The sequence below is a fragment of the Globicephala melas genome, chromosome 16, assembly GCF_963455315.2.
Source record: "Globicephala melas chromosome 16, mGloMel1.2, whole genome shotgun sequence".
Classification (NCBI taxonomy): domain Eukaryota; kingdom Metazoa; phylum Chordata; class Mammalia; order Artiodactyla; family Delphinidae; genus Globicephala; species Globicephala melas.
Window position 1 is genome coordinate 6272433 of NC_083329.1, and position 12910 is coordinate 6285342.

A 12910-nucleotide genomic window follows, 5' to 3' on the forward strand; every position below is an offset into this window, starting at 1 on the left:
CAACACCTCTCTCACCTCACATAATTACCTTTTGTCTGCATGTGATGAGAACATTTAAGATCTATTCTCTCAGCAGCTTTTGAATATACAATACAGTATTGTTAACTATAGTCACCATACACATCAGATCCCCAGAATTTATTCCACTTCTAACTTGAAGTTTGTATTCTTTGACCGATATCTCCCCATTTCCTCCACCCCGCCAGCCCTTGGTAACCACTCTGCTCTGTTTATATGAGTTCAGCTTGTTTTGCTTCCACATATAAGTGAGATCATACAGTATTTGTCTTTCTCTGACTTATTTTATATTTTACTTAGCATAATGCCCTCAAGTTCCATCCATGTTGTTGCAAATTGCAGGACTTCTTTCTCGTGGCTGAATAATATTCCATCATGCATATATATCACATCTTTAACCATTCATCCACAGACAGACACTTAACTTGTTTCCATATCTTGGCTCTTGTGAATTATGCTGCAATGAACGTGGGAGGGCAGATACCTCTTCAAGATCCTGATTTCATTTCCTTTAGATGTATACCCAGAAGTGGGATTACTGGATCATATGGTAGTTCTATCTTTAATGTTTTGAGAAAGCCCCACACTGTTCACTGTTTTCTATAGTGGCTGTACTAATTTACATTCCCACCGACAGTGGACCAGGGTTCCCTTTTCTCCACAACCTTGCAAACACTTATCTCTTCTTTTTTTTTTAACATCTTTATTGGAGTATAATTGCTTTACAATGGTGTGTTAGTTTCTGCTTTATAACAAAGTGAATCAGTTATACATATACATATGTTCCCATATCTCTTCCCTCTTGCATCTCCCTCCCTCCCACCCTCCCTATCCCACCCCTCTAGGTGGTCACAAACCACCAAGCTGATCTCCCTGTGCTATGCAGCTGCTTCCCACTAGCTATCTATTTTACATTTGGTAGTGTATATATGTCCATGCCACTCTCTCACTTTGTCACAGCTTACCCTTCCCCTTCCCCACATCCTCAAGTCCATTCTCTAGTAGGTCTGTGTCTTTACTCCCATCTTACCCCTAGGTTCTTCATGACCTTTTTTTTTCTTAGATTCCATATGTATGTGTTAGCATACAGTGTTTGTTTTTCTCTTTCTGACTTACTTCACTCAGTATGACAGACTCTAGGTCCAACCACCTCACTACAAATAACTCAATTTCATTTCTTTTTACGGCTGAGTAATATTCCATTGTATATATGTGCCACATCTTCTATATCCATTCATCTGATGATGGACACTTAGGTTGCTTCCATGTCCTGGCTATTGTACATAGAGCTGCAATGAACATTTTGGTACATGACTTTATTTTTTTTTTTGTGGTACGCGGGCCTCTCACTGTTGTGGCCTCTCCCATTGCGGAGCACAGGCTCCGGACGCGCAGACTCAGCGGCCATGGCTTACGGGCCCAGCCGCTCCACAGCACGTGGGATCTTCCCGGACCGGGGCACGAACCCGTAACCCCTGCATCGGCAGGCGGACTCTCAACCACTGCACCACTAGGGAAGTCCTAGATTTTTTGATGATGGCCACTCTGACTGGTGTGAGATGATATCTCATTGTAGTTTTGATTTGCATTTCTCTAATGATTAATGATGTTGAGCCTTCTTTCATGTGTTTGTTGGCAGTCTGTATGTCTTCTTTGGAGAAATGTCTATTTAGGCCTTCTGCCCGTTTTTGGATTGGGTTGTTTGTTTTTCTGTTATTGAGCTGCAGGAGCTGCTTGTAAGTCTTGGAGATTAATCCTTTGTCAGTTGCTTCATTTGCAAATATTTTCTCCCATTCTGAGGGTTGTCTTTTTGAAAACACCGTTCTGACAGGTGTGAGGTGGTATCTCATTGTGGTTTTGATTCGCGTTTCCCTGATGATCGGTGACGTGGAGCACACTTTCACGTGCTTGACATCATTTCATGTGTTGGTCATTTGTATATCTTCCTTGGAAAAATGTCTATTCAGGCCCCCTGCCCATTTTTTAAATGGATTGTTTGCTTTTCTGTTATTAAGTTGTATGAGTTCCTCATATATTTTGGATATCAGCCCCTCACCGACGGATGGTTTGCAAATATTTTCTTTGCCTTAGGTTGCCCTTCCATTTTGTTGCTTGTTTCTTTTTCTGTACAGAGCTTATTAGTTTAGTGTGGCCAGACTAATCACTTGCTGATTTTTGCTTCTGTTGCCTGTGCTTTCAGTGTCATATCCAAGAAACCATTGCCAAGATCTATGGCAAGGAGCTCTTTCCCTATGTTTTCTTCTACTTTTATAGTTTCAGGTCTTACACTTAAGCCCTTAATCCATTTCAAGTTAATTTCTAATGGGAGGGTTGAACATATAAATATATATCAATTACAACGTGTTAGAATAACAAAAGTAGTGACAAAATGCAGACACAGTGCCTAGGAGGGAGAAATTAACTCTGATTTGGGTTGGAGGAGGGTAAACAGGCAACATTTTTAAGAGATGGTAACCGTTATAGAGATGTTTGAAAGGATGTATACCTGCATGGGCAGTTGAGTAGATTCCAGGCAGAAACAAGCAGGCAAGAGCGTATGAGAATGAGACGACCCTCCCAAGAAGGTGAGGCCAGGGAAGGGTCCCTGACAACCTACAAGGGGGCGGGTCATAGTTAAAGGAATCTGAAAGCAAGGAATGCCTCCTCGTTTCTTTCTGCTGCTCAGGAGAGAAATGTCCCCAGAGCTCTGCAGGGTCCCAAGGATAAGCATCTCCAGTTTCGCCCCTGGCGTGCCCCAGCGCTGTGAGCAGGGAAACGCACAGAACACTGGTGTGAGTTGTTTGCGTGTTAATGACTTTGCACCACCTTCTGTACTTAATGAGTCATTCAGGCCGTTCTTGGGTGACGCTTAGGCACAAAGCCCCTGCAGTAAACTGGTTGGGTTAGTTCAGTTCCTGGGTGTGTCTGGGCAGGTTCCCCAGACCAAGCAGGCTATAGTAGTGCTTCCTTTTCCTGTCAAGAGGAGGTGAAATCCAAGTTGTCAGGTATAGACTTGGCCTGGGGATAATGCTGAGCTTCTGGTGAGACACAGCTGCCCCCATAAAGTCGGTTTGCCCCGCCCTCCGGGCTGAGCATCCCAAGGTCAGGACTGCACTGAACTTGGGATTTTGATGGGGATTTTAAACTACAGCTATTTAAAAGGTGTTGCTTTGAAGTTTTTTTAAGTTTTAAACTTTATTTATATAAGCCTTTATTTAATAATAACCTTTGAATTATAACCTAATTGACAGAATTAATATTCTTTAGAGACTAAGACTACTTGACAAAAATTGTTACACAGACTTTTTAAAAATTAGTTTACCATTTTATTAATAGATTTTTATTTTATTTATTTATTTTTGGCTGCGTTGGGTCTTTGTTGCTGCGCGCGGGCTTTCTCTAGTTGCGGTGAGCAGGGGCTACTCTTCGTTGCGGTGCGCGGGCTTCTCATAGTGGTGGCTTCTCTTGTGGAGCACGGGCTCTAGGCGCACAGGCTTCAGTAGTTGTAGCACACGGGCTCAGTAGTTGTGGCTCGCAGGCTCTAGAGCGCAGGCTCAGTAGTTGTGGTTCACAGGCTTAGTTGCTCTGCGGCATGTGGGATCCTCCCGGACCAGGGCTCGAACCCGTGTCTCCTGCATTGGCAGGCGGATTCTTAAGCACTGCACCACCAGGGAAGCCCCTACACAGACTTTTAAAAACACTCCTGGGCTTAAGTAATTTATTACTCTTAAATTCCTACCAGTCTCTCAGGTAATTAATGAACAAGTACTCCACGGCAGTGCAAAGATTTTGTTGAGTCTATGATCTGGCAGTCCTTTAGTACCCCAAATAAGATTAGCTTCCTATTTCCTTAATTTTGCTGGATAGAATGAGATACTTAAAACACCTCTTTTAAACTAGTGAAGAGAAAGCAATGCCATACTTGTAATTCACCTAACATTTATAAGCACCTGATTTAAATGAACTTTACCCAAAGTGTACTCCACAAGAGGTACTTCAATTTCACTGGAGCACAGCCCTTTCTGTTATAGAGTAAAATGGTTTTCTTTTTAAGCACACTGCAATGCTCTTAAGGAAATAAAATTAAATAAGGCACCCAGGTGTTAACAAAGTGCCATCCATTCAATAAATGCTTGTTTGGGGCTTATTCCATGTTAAGCACTGGAGACAGAATGGCAGACAGGGCCCTCTTCCACCACCCTACACGCCGGTGGAGAAAACAGATTTTGCAAATTAACAAAAGAATTACAGATTGTGATCATAGTAGAGATAGGAATAACATAGAGAGGGGCCCAACCCTCTTTAGGGAGTCAGAGCTTACTCAACAAGAGCGACATTTAAGCTGAAACCACAGGACATTGAATCAAACCTGCCAGAGCAGGATGGAGGAGCATCCCTGGCAGAGGGAGAACCTTGTGCAAAGACCTGCAGTCCTGAAAGGAGCTTGAGATGTTTAAGGGACTAAAAGACCTATATGCCGGAGGCATAATGTATCCAAGATCATGTACACAGTGGTTTGAAGAAGCAGCTAAACAAGAACTCTGGAGGGCTTTTTGATATGACCTGTGTATTCTGCGAAGCTTACTCTGGCTCTCAGGTGAGCACAGCTGGGGTAAAGGGCATGCAGAAATCAGCAGAGTCTCCTGTCATGGTTTAGTCAAGATGGTGGCTTGGGGGACCAGTGATTACAGCAGGGAGGGAGAGAAAGACGTACATTTGGGGTGTATTCTGAAGGTGAAATAAACACTGCCTAACACCATACACAAAAATAAACTCAAAATGGAGAAAAGACCTAAATGTAAGGCCAGACACTATAAAACTCTTAGAGGAAAACATAGGCAGAACACTCTATGACATAAATCACAGCAAGATCCTTTTTGACCCACCTCCTAGAGTAATGGAAATAAAAACAAAAATAAACAAATGGAACCTAATGAAACTTAAAAGCTTTTGCACAGCAAAGGAAACCATAAACAAGATGAAAAGACAACCCTCAGAATGGGAGAAAATATTTGCAAACGAAGCAACTGACAAAGGATTAATCTCCAAAATATACAAGCAGCTCATGCAGCTCAATATCAAAAAAACAAACAACCCAATCCAAAAATGGGCAGAAGACCTAAACAGGCATTTCTCCAAAGAAGACATACAGATGGCCTAGAGGCACATGAAAAGATGCTCAACATCACTAATTATTAGAGAAATGCAAATCAAAACCACAATGAGGTATCACCTTACACCGGTCAGAATGGCCATCGTCAAAAAATCTACAAACAATAAATGCTGGAGAGGGTGTGGAGAAAAGGGAACCCTCTTGCACTGTTGGTGGGAATGTAAATTGATACAGCCACTATGGAGAACAGTATGGAAAAAACTGAAAAACTAAAAATAGAACTACCATATGACCCAGCAATCCCACTACTGGGCATATACCCCGAGAAAACCATAATTCAAAAACTCATGTAACACAGTGTTCATTGCAGCACTATTTACGATAGCCAGGACATGGACGCAACCTAAGTGTCCATCGACAGAGGAATGGATAAAGAGGATGTGGCACATATATACAATGAAATATTACTCAGCCATAAAAAGAAACGAAATTGAGTTATTTGTAGTGAGGTGGATGGACCTAGAGTCTGTCCTACAGACTGAAGTAAGTCAGAAAGAGAAAACCAAATACTGTATGCTAACGCACATATATGGAATCTAAAAAAACGGTACTGATGAACCTAGTGGCAGGGCAGGAATAAAGATGCAGACATAGAGAATGGACTTGAGGACACAAGGGGGGAAGGGGAAGCTGGAATGAAGTGAGAGAGTAGCATTGACATGTATACACTACCAAATGTAAAAAGAATGGCTAGTGGGAAGCTGCTGCATAGCACAGGGAGATGAGCTCGGTGCTTTGTGACCACCTAGAGGGGTGGGATAGGGAGGGTGGGAGGGAGGGAGATGCAAGAGGGAGGAGATACGGGGATATATGTATATGTATAGCTGATACATTTTTTTGTACAGCAGAAACTAACACAACATTGTAAAGCAATTATACTCCAATAAAGATATATCAAAAATAAAATAAAATAAACATGCATTCTGGTGGGTGGGGTGAGTAGGAGGGGTGGCGAGTAAAAGAGAGTAGTTAAGGATGACTCTGATTTCCAGCTGGAGTAACTGGGAAGGTGGTGAAATCCTACTCAAATATGGGGAAGACCAGTGGGAAAACCGGTTTGGAGAAGTCGTCACTCCTTTAAGGATATGCCTCAGTCTGTTAGTCATTGGAATAACTTAGAATCCCATTGAGCATTTCTTTTGAAAGGTATGTGTGTATCTAGAAACTGCTGCCTGGCCTAAACTAGGCCCACGTTATTTTATAGGGAGAGTTTAGGGGACAGGTGGCAATATGGCTGTAAGTGGGAGCTGGGGAGTTGTCTTGATGCTGCAATTGATATATACACACATTTTAAAATTCAGATTATGTGTTTGTTTAGGGTGATTTGGTGGACTAGGGAAGATCATGGGGGGGAGGGTTAAAGACCCCCAAAGCTACCCCTTGGCATTGTCACTCACTAAAAACTTAGGGAAGAGATAGTACTGTTGAACTTAAATATTTTCTTAAAAACAAAAAAAAGAAATTTGATGTACATTTTCCATGTTATTTCATACATGGGTTAGCTTTCCAATAGTGTTGTTAGTTTAGGAAGAAAATAATTAAATATGTAAATGTGAAAAAAAACAAACATGTAAATGTGTAAGGCAAGAGCCAAAACCATTCTGAACAGCCCGAGGTTGTGAGTTTATTTAATTTGCCCTTTCCCTGAGGAGTCATTTCTGGGATCATTGACTTATTATCATTCTGTAAAACAGTGGTAGCCCTTGTCACCCTATGCCTAGTGCCAGAGTATGATCCAGCTGTGGGATCTGAAGAGTTTATGTTTATTGGATTTTAATGACTGAGTTAATAAAGGTCATTGCTAAAAGTAATAGAAAACTGAGTGTGTGGAAACAGAATGGATAAGACTGACTTGGGGGTTATTCCTAGTAGTTCCTTGGTGTTGTCCTTAGATATATGTTTAATCCTTAAAAACAATTAAGAAGGAGCCTTCCTTTTAATCAAGTCACTGATGCTATACTCAACTACCCTTGTAAATGCTATTTGAAACCCCTCAATAACAAAAGGTAGCACGTACACACCAGGCTTAAGGTATGTCGGATCACATTGGCACAGCAACATATGGTGACCCTATAACTGTAATATTTGTTAATATCACAGCCATGGCATTCTCCAACACCTTTGAGAGAATAAAATAGCAACTTGAGTCTCAGGTGAAATCTGGCTGGGTATGAATCTTCAAGTTAAATGGGATCTTAAAGATCATTTAATCTTGTCCTTTTAAATATTTACTAACACCCAAAATGGTGTTTATTAGGCTGTGAACGAATTCCCTATCGTAAATGGTTATTGTTTGAATTACCTAAAATTAAATTGATAACAGCATTTGAGAGTATGTGAGAAAGAATAAATTTATAGTTGTGTCCCAGGCATAGATTCCTTAACAAATATTTTCCACCTTAAAATCCAATGAGATGAGATATAAATGTGAAATTCATAGCAGTAATAAATTTCTCACAGTTTTACAGAGCTTCTGGGATCTGGTTCCTATTCACTTTTCCAGGCTTGTCTCTTTTCTTTCTCCTCCCCTCCACCCCTCTGGCTTCTCTCACTTACAGTTTTACTGATCTTTGAACTCTGAGCCTCAAACCCACACTACTCTCTCAGGTCTCAGCGCCTATACCCAAGGGATTCCCTCTCTCTGGAATCCCTTTCCCTCATTCTTTACTGGGTCATTCTGCAAGCCTACTATTGCTTCCTGCCTGAAGCCTTCTGCCCATCTCTTTTTCCCCAATCTCAGACCCCAGGGAGGTTTCAAAAATTCTTGGGCAAGTGTCTGCTCAGTTTTCCAGGGATAACCAAAGCCCACATGGTCCTATTCATTGTTCAATCCTAGGACAGTGTTTGGAGCATAATGAATACCATGAACGAGAGAGTGGATACACAGTCTGAGCACTGATGGATTGGAAAGTTATAGTTTACACATTTAAACAGTAACATAAATCTGAAGAAATAAAGTTGCTGTTTTAAAAGATATATTTCACTTCGATTTATTTCTTCTCTAAAGAGAAAACATACACACCTTGGCATCAGTTTGAAATGAAACAAAAATTTCAGTATTATTGTGAATTTCTTTCAATAGGTTAGATAAAATGTGGAATCCAGAGAGTTACAAGTGCAAGTGACAGAATACTGTACAAAATCAACTTAAACAACTCTAACTCTCAACTTGTAAGTTTTCTCCTCAGCAAGTGAGTTAAAAGAAAGGCAAAAGTTTTTAAAAACCTTCTTGGAAACTTTAATAATGTCAGCATATCCCCCAGAGAATGGATTTGGTCTGAGTACTTCCATTTCTGAAATTGTGCAAGAAAAGACGACTTGGTTTGGAGAGTCAAACTGCATCCTTCTATAAAAGTTCAAGGGCTTTCTAGTGTCCATCCATATAAAACACTGTTCTTATTTTAAGAACAAAAGGAGCAATAAAACATTAGCTTGGGAAAGAAGGACGGAGCACTGTCCTTCTAGAGAGGTTTGAGTAGTAGTCGTAGTAATAATAATAACAACAACAATCAACACAGTAAATTAAAGCTTGTGTTAGATCTGATAACTCCAGACTGCCCACCTTTTGTCAAACAATGTGGGAAACAGAAAAAGAAATCGTAACTTTGTATGTGTGTCCAAGCCTACCTCGTAGAACCTCCAGTAACGAATTTAACAGTTTTGGACAAAGCTCCAAAATTTTTTTCTCATTCAAATCTCCGACTACTGGGAAGAGGACGGGATCTCTTCTAATAAATACAAGACCTAGCCTTGTTGCATGTTTAATTGCTGACATTTTAGAAGCAGAATGGCTATTTACAGTTAATGAATCAAACTACCAAACAAAATAACAACAACAATGACAGTAATAGTAATAAGAAATGGATTTGCTTGGGGGTCATTTCAGGAAGGAACACACTGGCGGCGCTGCATCCTCCTGCCCACACTACCGAGCTCACCCGGCCCTCCGGCTCCCGGCGGACACACTCGGCAGGATTTAGCCCCCTTCTTGTCTCTCCAAGAAAAGAAAGCTCGAGGAGGAGACCGTATTTCTGTGTCAAAAGCATTAAAAGCCTGCGGAGCCGCGCGCAGGGCGCCCACACCCGTTCCGGGCAGGCCCGGCCGCCCGCCCCGGCCCTGGCCCCGGCCCCCTTACTCTGGGGCTCCATGGTCAGATGCTCCTGGGGCCCCACGGGCCGAGCCCCCCGCGTCGCCGCCGCCGCCGCCGCCGCCGCAGCCCCTCCGAAAGCCTCTCCTCCAGGGCCGGCGTCTCTCCGGTTGCCCTGACAACCCGGAGGGCGGGGGAGGAGGGGCAAGAAGGACGGCGAGAGGGAGGGACCAAAAGCCGCGAGGCAACGCAGGCGGCCGCGCGGACCGCGCGTCGCAGGGGCACCGAGCGAGGGTGGCGGCGGGGTCGCCGGCTGAAGACTCTCTGCCCGTGAGGCCTGATCTTGCGATCGCGCCCTCCCTGGCGGCCTTCGCGGCCCCGGCGGGGCCGGTGCCCGGGCCTTCGGCTGGGGGCCTGCTGGCCCTCCGTCGGCGACCCAAGGCGTCAGTCGGTCCGTCGGTCCGTGCATCCGGCGAGTTCGGCCTGCCCCGCGGGGTAGGGCGGCCGGGCCTGAGCCTCCCTCCCCGGACTCGGGAGCCGCCGCTGCAGGTAAAGGTCGGGCCCGGCGGCGGGAGGGGCGGGTGGGCGGCCCGGGCGCACCTGTTGCGGCCGCTTGGGGCCCCCTGCCCGCCCGTTGGCCCGGGACGACCCTGCCCCGACTCGTAAAATGCTCCGGAGGAGGCGGCCTCCCCCAACCTCCCGTAGCAGCGTCTCGGCGCGGGGAGAGAACCTGTGCACACCAGCCCTCCAAGCAGGGGGCCCCGGCCGCGGGGGTGGGGTTTGGGGGCTTGGACCCCGGCCCCGCCTTGGGAGCGGAGAGTTGGGTCACTCGTGTCACATTTGCGGGAAGCATGGAGCAGATGAGAGCCTCTTCTGTCGTCAGCAGTGGGCCGAGTGTGTCCCTTGTATCCTGAAACCCGGGAGAATTCCTTCGCTCCGCATTGCACTGTCATCCCAAGTGTCACATTTCAGGCTGTGGGCCCGAGTCGGATCTTTCCGGTTGAGTTAGTTTGTGTGTGTGTGTGTGTTTGTTTCAGCCCTCCCGGTTTTCGATTGAGTTGTGGCATCAGCCCTCACGTTCTGTGCCAAAACTTTATAGGTATGTGAAACAAGTGTAACGTGATCCCACACCATAATCTTTCCTAATATTTGTTTTTAAAACACTGATGCAGGTAAGGAAGCTTTGAGGATCACCAGGGATTTTATCTGGTAGGTTGTAAAAATTCAAACCACGGGGAGAGTGCTGTAGGTTAAGAAAAACAACTGTAAGGAAGAGGGAAAAATGGAGAAGAGAGAAGGAAAAGGACGAGAATGAAAGTGCAGGTGGGAGGAAAATGGCATGACTGATTTAGTGCTCATGCTGGAGATTATGACCCCTCCATCAGTTCCTCCTGCTGCTCTAGACAGTACTTGAGGGAAATGAAAAGTGGCCTTTTGCGGTCATGTAAGTGATTACTCATTCTTTGCCACTAGAGAGATTTCCGCTATGTAGACAAGGAACATCAAGGAGAATTACTTTTCTCTTAGAATCATTCAGAGGTTAATTGAACCTGAGAAGCATATATCCTGTGTTGAAAAGGGACATTTATTATATTCCACCAAATTAGGCTTTCCCCTCCCAGACTATATGGAGACATTTTCAGATTAATTGTCAAAGCAAGAAGGTTTATGTGTGGATATCGACAAGCAGTGTGATATATACAGAATCCATAATTCATAAGCTAAAATATTAAAGTAATAAATTGAGGTTGGAAAGTAAGCACTTCATGGTACCTTAAATACCTGTTCATGTTACATAGAGACACAGGGGATGGATTTTTAGACAGAAAGCATCTAAGATCAACAGTACTTTGGTAGTATAGTCTTTTCAAACTCTAGTTTTCACATCATTTGCAAAATCATGAATTGGTCTTTTTATCCAAGAAACAAACATAATGGTGCTCATTAATAACATCTTAGTCAATGTGATAAGATAGTGATGAAAACTTGGCTTTTATTAGCAGGAAAAAAAAAAGGTAGGGTTAAAATTTCCCATATAGTAAAGGATTAGGCATTTGTATTTAAAAAGAAGAAGCAACATTGTAGATCTTCGTGCCAGAGTAACAAGGACTCAGGAGTTTAGTAGTTGCATGCAGATTTTAAGGTTGGAAAAATTGAGATATACATTGGTGAATACTTTGTATTATAGATGAATGATTTTATCAGTAGTTATGAACTTGACATTGAGGAAATCCTGCACTGAAATATTTTAGGTAACAGGTGACTTTGGCAACTGAAAAGCAACACTGGACTTTAGGGGATAGTGTACCTATGGAAGAAATGACTCGTTGTGGGTGGGGGGAGTGGGAGGCGGGGGAGGTACAAAGATGTCTAAGGCAGGGACAACATTCAGTTTCTCCTCCTCCAGCCCTAGCACCATGTACTTGTTAAATGTCTGTTGAATGAGTGAGAAGAGCTTTAGAGAAATCGCTCTAGGTAAAGGATACATTATTGGAGGAAATATCCTGAGGTCAGAAGGTTGCTAATGTCCTAGGAGTTGAGATGAATGGTAAAGGTATTGGTTGTCCCTTTGGGGATTTTCTACTACTTTGTTTTCTGTTTCTTTTCACTGTCATTTTCAGGGTGTTACTGGTGGTCAAGTTAAAAACAATGAAGTCCTGATTTTTAAAAAAGTTTCCAAGCTCCTCACTGGATAGAATAGTTACATTATTATTTACTTGGCTGATTGATGCTTAACTGAATGTAGCAAGCCAAAGCACTGTCACAAGGAATAGCAAGGTAGCCAGTAAGAGTAGCCTTTCTTTTTCTTATTTAAATCTCTTGTCCACATCAGAATTCAAAGTAAAAATAACTCCAGTAGGAAGTTAACATTATTTAATCCTAGTAGGATGATTTAAAAAAGAAAAAAGAAGGAAAGAAAACAAAGCAAATGAACGTGTTATTTCCATTTAGCAAACTTACTATCATAAGTCAGAGGAAGTTTCTCATTTTTGTTTTTGGATTTTTGTTTGTTATTTTGCCAGAGTGAGGGTACTTTTTCCTCTTTCTCTGTTACTTTCTGAAACTCATAAGGAGTTCAGTCAAAGGCAGAAAACAATTATATTTCCATTTTTGCTGTTTCCTTTCAGTCCTCCAGACCTGTCATGGTCTGCACTCAAATTGTTGGACTCAAGAAATGCCCATCTCTTAGCCCTTTTAATCATTCGTAGTATAATCGGGCTGCAGAGCCATGCCACCCACACCCCCAGTTCCCATCTGGGGAGTCTTCCAGGTTAGGGGACTGCCCACTGAATGTATTTCTCTTTCCTACTGGGGGCGCTACACACTTTGGCACTTATCCCTATACTCTACTCTACTTTCTTTTTTTTCTTAGAATTTTTTTTTATTGAATTATAGTTAATTTACAATATTGTGTTAGCTTCATGTTAGTTTCAGGTATACAGCACAGTGACTCAGCCACATATATTTTTATATATATATATATATATATTTTTTTTTTTTTCCAGATTCTTTCCCTTACTGGTATTACAAAATATTGAGTATAGTTTCTTGTGCTATACAATAGGTCGTTGTTGGCTATCTATTATATATATATATATATACACACACACACACACACACACACACACACA

General features: G+C 42.8%; 2 protein-coding genes across 4 annotated transcripts in view; one reads left to right on the top strand and one right to left on the bottom strand.

Moving 5' to 3' along the window:
• The window catches only part of FANK1 (fibronectin type III and ankyrin repeat domains 1), a 112812-nt gene extending 103065 nt beyond the window's left edge, over positions 1-9747 (bottom strand). The window contains exon 1 of the mRNA XM_060286162.1: positions 9327-9747. Within this exon, the coding sequence (XP_060142145.1) occupies positions 9327-9747 (421 nt within the window). The remainder of the gene's footprint in view (positions 1-9326) is intronic.
• The window catches only part of DHX32 (DEAH-box helicase 32 (putative)), a 51638-nt gene continuing 48254 nt past the window's right edge, over positions 9527-12910 (top strand). For all 3 annotated transcript variants that reach the window (XM_060286160.1, XM_060286159.1, XM_030832052.2), the window contains exon 1: positions 9527-9827. The gene's annotated coding sequence lies outside the window, so the exon portion shown is untranslated. The remainder of the gene's footprint in view (positions 9828-12910) is intronic.